This window comes from Hipposideros armiger, unplaced genomic scaffold, assembly GCF_001890085.2.
Source record: "Hipposideros armiger isolate ML-2016 unplaced genomic scaffold, ASM189008v1 scaffold_59, whole genome shotgun sequence".
Classification (NCBI taxonomy): domain Eukaryota; kingdom Metazoa; phylum Chordata; class Mammalia; order Chiroptera; family Hipposideridae; genus Hipposideros; species Hipposideros armiger.
Window position 1 is genome coordinate 981779 of NW_017731409.1, and position 6845 is coordinate 988623.

The 6845-nt window shown below is 45.4% G+C and overlaps 1 protein-coding gene across 4 annotated transcripts in view; it reads right to left on the reverse strand.

The window, feature by feature from the left end:
• Positions 1 to 515: 515 nt before the first annotated feature.
• The window catches only part of EXD2 (exonuclease 3'-5' domain containing 2), a 67681-nt gene continuing 61351 nt past the window's right edge, over positions 516 to 6845 (reverse strand). For 2 of the 4 annotated variants that reach the window (XM_019641404.1, XM_019641405.1), the window contains exons 4-8: positions 6218 to 6549; positions 5125 to 5231; positions 4741 to 4876; positions 3395 to 3751; positions 516 to 1337 (exon numbers count right to left, since the gene is read on the reverse strand). In XM_019641404.1, the coding sequence (XP_019496949.1) occupies positions 1121 to 1337; positions 3395 to 3751; positions 4741 to 4876; positions 5125 to 5231; positions 6218 to 6549 (1149 nt within the window). In that variant the 3' untranslated portion in view covers positions 516 to 1120. The remainder of the gene's footprint in view (positions 1338 to 3394; positions 3752 to 4740; positions 4877 to 5124; positions 5232 to 6217; positions 6550 to 6845) is intronic. The other 2 variants (XM_019641403.1, XM_019641402.1) reach the window with 1 other exon arrangement.

Below are 6845 nucleotides of genomic sequence, written 5' to 3' on the forward strand. Positions count from 1 at the left end.
AGCAGGAAGTGTAGGGCAGGAAGTTGCTGCTTTGGTCCTGGACCCGTGAAGGGGAGCACTGCTGTCAAGTGTATGTGAAATAAACTGAAATGATCCAGATGGGATGGATCCCAGCCAGGTGAGTTACGGGAGAGCATTAGGCCAAAGAAATTTTTTTTTTAAATTGAGGAACTGGGAGATGGAAACAGTGCTGGGGAATTGGGGGAAGGGGAACAGACAAGTTGCTGTCCTTTTGTTGTTCAGTCTAGTTGTGGAGGACGTTGCTTCACTGGCCCATGTTGGTATTGTGATCATTGTGCTCTTCCCGGGTGAGGCAGATCAGTCGCCAGCCACTGAACAGCCGCTCACGGTGGCTCTTGGCAGCTCACACCGGCTGCCGGCCACTCACGGTAGATTATGGCAGCCCACTGCAGCTCCACTGCAGCCTACGCCGTTGCAGGTAACTCACAGCAGCCCAGCTCCAGGTTGAGCTGTTGTTCACCATGTTAGCTGTCGAGGGCACAGTGTCACTGGCCCTAACGTGGGATCCGAACCAGGGCCCTGCTGCTCAGAGCTGGTATCCCAAGCCAGGTCTTAACCAATGTGCCACTCGTAGGCCAAAGAATTTATAATTATGAGGTTGAACTGGAAAAATGAATCTGAACCATTGTTCATCTCTCCAACCCCCTGGGAGAACTTTTTCTCTCCCTCCTAACCTGATGGGATTGAAATACTTGACAACCAATTTGAGATAAGCCAACATACTGGACAAGGAAGAAATGTATTAAAAACCTGATAGCCTTGACAAGTCACTCCTGGGAGAATCCTTCATTTACCATCTGCACAGGGATAGCAGAAGAGAAAGAGTAAAGTAAAGGCCAATGCCCACCTTGTCCACAGAAGTAACAATGAAAGGGAGGAAAATCAAATTTTTCACCTGCCCGACCAAAATTCGAAACTATAGGCTCCCCTGAAAACAACAGCCTTGCTCCACCAGAGGCATCCTGAGATCAGAATGGGTTAGTATTCTGAGCTGTGTCACCAGGCTTTGACAATTATTGATGTATTAAAACAGGAAGAGGTGACTTTTCAACCTTGGTTCCAGCTTCCCGGCTGTCCGAGCCTGGGAGGGGAGCAGCTATCATGACAGCTTGACGGGAAGGTCTCCCCTGTATTTCCGGAGCAGCTTCTGATGGTTGTGGTCCACTGACCACTGCTGGGGCAGGTGCTTGGGCTGCATGGAGTCCAGGAAGTGCTGACGCCAGCGGCTCTCCAGCTGCATGAGGGAGCGCAGCCCGCCCTGGCTATGGCACTGTACCACCTTCAGCCCATGAGGAACGTAGTTGTCATTGGAAATCCTGTCAAGACACAACGTGCAAAGGGTCTGAGGGAAACAGGCAGAGGACGGTCTCGCCATGGGCTCCAAGTGCTGTGGGCCCAGGGGTTTCTATAAGGGCATATGGGAGGCTACTAGACTCCTAACCGGTTGGTTATCTTAATGTTTTTAAAACATCCTCTTTCCCGTATCTGCCTTTAAAACAAATAGTTTGGACATACTGCTTATAAGCCAACAAAAGGCATTTGGGGATTCTGAGTTATACTTGTGGGAAAACCACTGCATGATGCTCAGCCCCCATTACAGGAGCCCTACTGTGTGGCTGATGATGGGTGAAGAATGCTGGTCCTGTATTTACTCCAGGGTGCTCAGTTGCCAGCGCACGCTCCTTTTAAGTTATTCATCCTGAACCATACTCAGTACTTATATGAGGCTGTTAAGTCAGGCCACGTGTGCCAGTTTTTCACAGCAGTGTAACATCTGAATGTGAAATGAAAGGTGGGATATTTCCTCAGTGTCTTCCTTCTCACAAAAAGAATGCCAAACCACACCCAGGAGCTGGTGCTGGTGAAGAGGAAGATGAACCCCTGCCTCCTTCCCAACTATGCAGAGAGGCCTTAACAACTGCTCTGATACCAAGCGAAGGGTGCTTTCACCTGCAGTCAATACAGATTACCTTGCTCAAGGAAGCTCCCTGCCCCACAGGCTCAGTTCCTCTCCTTGTAGCCCCACCTCACTCCAACTCCTCCCTCCCAAGACCCCCACCAGTCCAGCAGAGTCAGTGCCCTCTGCGTATCTGCAGGCATTTTATTATTTAGCTCCTGGGCATCCCACTAACTTGTCTTTCCCCAACCAGCTGTTTTTCTTGGTCCTAGACATCCAAGTCCCGCATCCTTCTATCCAAGTCAGCAAGGGAGATTTATTAGAAAGGTTTGTGGCTGAAAGGGGAAGATTGGTTCTTTTAGGAAATACATTTGGGAACTGGTTAAAGGAACCAGTGTTACTAATTTCTAATATGGCTTTGGTAAGTTACTTAACTTTAACCTTGGGGTATCTACAACTTCGTAGAATGGTTATGAGGATAAAATATAGTAATTAAATTTTTTAAACTGAAAGATTGTTTTAAAATATAAGACATAATGTTAGCAGTCACCAGTAAGAAATCTAAATCCTATCTCAGAGGGTTGTTACAAGAAATAATCCAGACAATTTATATAAAGTTTATTAGCTTAGTTAGATTAGTATATCCACAAATATTTGTTCAATAAATATTTCCAGCTATTAATTAAGGTGTTTGGGTTTTTTGATAACAGAAATATTATAGGCAACCAGCATCACTATCAGGATTTGGTGAACTTATTGGTTCAATTATTTCAACCCCTAGGACTACTGAAAAAAGTATAGCAGGAAGGCCAGTTTTTATCATCTGCGCCATGGACCCACTCATTTCTCCAGATCATAAATTTCTCATTTAGGAACACTGAGCCAAGTCACATGAATTCGACTGAGGAAGGAAGGAAAAAGCAGAAAAGTAATTTGAATAGGAATAGCAATTCTGGCCCATATTCCATTCAGTGGGCCGGTCCCCTGGAGTGCAGGTGAGATAGGAAACATGAATCCATTGGTCTTGATTCCCACAGACTTGGCTAAGGTAAGAGACATGAAATCACATACTGTACTTCATGGGCAACTTTAGAGATTTGAGGGTATGTTTGGACTATTATTTTCATCTTATGTGCTGACTTGAAGATTTATTTCTGCACTGAATATATCAGGCACAACTCTGCTGCCTTTGAACTTTCCTGCTAATCATGAAAATGACACTGGACATAAGAATATGACCTTAAAGGCTTGAGGATAGAGGCAAGTCTCCTATGGAAAGGAAATTCTGAAACAGGTTGTTCTATCCCACCCCCATGGTATTTTAAGTCATTAGATACTTAATGGGATAAATATGAGGTTATGCACTGCACTGAAGCAACTAATACCTCCTCCCTGGCAAGTGTTCTCGCTAAGTAGTCAGGGTTAATGCCACTGCTATTCCTCAATCCCTGCTCTGACCGGAACTGTCCATTGTACCTGATCTCCAGACTGGCAGCCTCTTGAAGCATCTCATCTGTGACCGTGTCTGTGTCATAAAATTCTCTGAGCGCTTGCAGCAGCTCCTCCTCCCGGTGAGCAGGTAGGCTCTCCGCGTTGAGCAGGGCCCTGGCCCCAGAACGCACCTGCCGGCGCTCAGGGTCTTCCAGCAGGCGCAGGCCCTCCTCAGAGCCAATGGGGGCCTGGAACTCCTTGGCCAGCTGCTGCTTCAAATGGTTGTCATGGTAGTTGGAGATGGCATGGCAGGAGGTGCACAGCAGCAGCACATCGTGGGAGTTGTGGTCCTTCATCTCAATGGGAAAGTGCTTCCGGTACTCATGTGGAACCACGTTCTTCCTGAGCAAGCCCACCCAGAAGGCAGTGCTCATTAGCATATGACACAGAACACACAGGGAGCTAGCAGAGGGGCTACTGGATTTGGATCTGGGCCTAAACATGACCGCAAAGCCTTGGGCCCCACAACCAAAACAGATTACATAACAACAATACTACCTAGTCCACTTTTGGCCCACCCACCTACCTGTGCCTTAGATTCCTCTCTTCTTGAAGTGAGAATTGACTACCTCTTATCAGGCTTCAGGGGAGGGCCAGGGGTCGAAAGAGGCTAAGAACCTTTGAGAAGTTTGTGCTCCCAGAAGGAAAAGTATCAGAGAAATGAAAAGAAATTCAAATGGCCTTTAACATTTGGAAAACAACTCTCTCAAAGCACAGTGCAGGTAACCTCTGCTCCTGAAATTTGGGGAGCCTGGTGACCTGAAAAAGCCAATTTCCTCGGCTTGAAGAATCCCTTACTCTAAGATGAGTTCCCTCGTTCATCAAAGTCCATCGTTGTTTTCTAAGGAGAACTAAGCCCTCAGGAAAAACTCCTGGTAGCAACCACTACTTGCCTCACTTTGCAAGGGGAGAAAGGGGGAAAGTGAGTTACTTCACAGATGCCAAGGAGAAAGCGTAGTCATCTGGACACTTCATGAACAGTACCAAGGATCAGAGAGCTCATGAGCCACTCACAGGAGGCTTTTAGGAACAGAGAGAAAGGCAGCTTCTGCAGGAACTGGTCTCACCCTTCGTGAGCAAAAGGGAGCCACTCTCTTTCTGGCAAACTGTTACTGAGAAGAGTGCTGCAGTCCACAAACTAAGAACTGGGCTCAGGAGAGGTAGGAGCCACTAGAGCAAGGCCAGGCAGAGTGTCAAAGCTCTCAGGGAAACGGAAATGTTCCCTAGGGACAAGTCTCTCAGATTCCAGCAAGGCCCCTTAGGGCTCTGCATGTGGCTCCACAGGTAATTTCCATCAGGCAGACAATCAGGGAAGGCAACCCCTCACTCACCGAATGTACGAGTCTTTCTTGCCACACACTACACACAGGTTCTCCTTAACCATCAAGTAGTAGTCTCCTGGAGATTCAGGTCTTCCTGCAGGTTCAAACTGCAGCTTGACCACAAAAGGCTCTTCACTCACCAGCTCTTAGAGAAAAGAATAAGTTTTCATTAATGTGTGACTGCTCACCTCTTCCCCCAGGGAAGAAGTACCTGTTCTCAGCTCTGTCCTGGTAGATATCACTATTTCTGGGTTTTGAATAGCACCATCCCATGTGACTCAAGACCTCTCTCTGCCTGCTTCTGTACATCCCTCTCTCTTACTTCACTCCCCACTTCTGCCAGAGCCCACATGCACCTAATTATAAATAAAATACGACAGTTGAATTTCAAACCTCCAATGCCTTTGTCCAGGTACCACTGAGCTTTTCTTCGATCACAAGTGCATAGGGGCTGTCCATCAGGAGCATGGAGAAAGCAGTTATCATAGAGGGGTGATTTTCTGCAGGGAAGGGAGAGAGAAATCTAAAACTGAAAGCTTACTATTGGTCAAGGAATCAGTTGCTGCCCATTGGTCTCTTCTGAGCGGACCCAAGCTATTCTCAACACTAGGGGCAAACATTACATTTATGGGGGGGGGGGTGGAAGGCAAGTAACCATGTTAATTCCTCCATCTGCATTGGGCTAGGAAACAGAAATAAAAATGAATTAGTTTATACTTCTAGTTTTTATATTTATGGATTGGGACATGAAGGGCTGAGTTGGGTAGTGTTACACAGTTCTATTATGAAGGCAAACAGGAGCAGAGCACCAAGAAAACTGCCCTGTAGAGTAATTGTTGGATTAAACAAAGTAAATTACAATTAAAGAACTTCAGTCTAAAGTGATAACGGCCACGTGGATTTATTTCTGGATCATACGCAATACTTGCTTCAATTTAATCATCCAATTCCTAAAGGCACTTTGCAAAGGGACCAAACTTCCACTCTAAAGTACTTATTAGTCATCTTTTTGCAATGGACACATGAGCTGTATAATATTGGCTTAGAACTGAATGCCATTTTGAATAGTCAAATACTAAATGAAGAAGATGCCGCACTTCTCCTGAAAAGTATGATGTACTTCATGTTATTAATTTTCACAGCTATTCTGAAGCAAGCAGGAATAATAATTACACCCTCATTTATAATTGGAGAAAGTACTGGTCTAAGGTGAAATCAAGGTCAGTGACAAAGCTAGGTTAAGCTCTCCTCACTTCCACTCCAACCGTAAAAAAGTAAAAGAAGGGGAAAAGGAGAAAAACACACACATAAATCAAAGGATAGCTCCCAATATCCTTGAAGGAAAGGAAAAATAAAATTGAAACCTGGAGAGCCTCTGCTACCTTACCACATAAGCCTTCTCCCCAGACGCAAGGTGAGGCATCACATGCACCTTGCTGGGGACCAGGCCTCTGACTCTTTACTTGACAGGGAACAACTCAGTTACCTGGCAGAATAGCCCACCCCCAGGGGCTTTCTTTTATGTTTTCTGGGGTCTTTCCCTTGGTGGTTGCCTGGCACCGTTACATCAATCTTAGACTTCTTATTTCTTGGCTTCTGCAAAGATTCTGTTGCATCCCCATTAACCTCTTCTCCCAATCTGCTAATGTCTTTGCTTCGGAATGGGATGTCTACTACATCCTGGCATTTCTCCAAGACTTTTCTCCAGCCGATGAGGTCATCGTTTTCTTCTAAAGTTGAATTCCTAGAGAAAGGGTATCCAAGAAGATGGAGAAAGAGAGCCACTGAAATCTGGGCATCCCTGGCAGCATAAATTACCTGAAGAGAAAAGTCAGAGATCAGTGGAATCTGGAAGGCAAACCAGAGTGCAAGTTCAATGTCAATCACAGAGATATAAACAACTTTTAGGTCTAATGGAAGTTGTACAATAGCCTAGGCACCATGTACTGCTTAAAAAACTTTTTATTATGAAAAACTTCAAACTATACAAAAGTAAATCGAATAGCATGATGAATCCTCATGTTCCCTATGTTCTCAACTAAAATAGTTAAAATAATGACTTACTGTAAATGCTCAAATATACTAAACTATATATTGGGTCTTCGGAAAAGTCA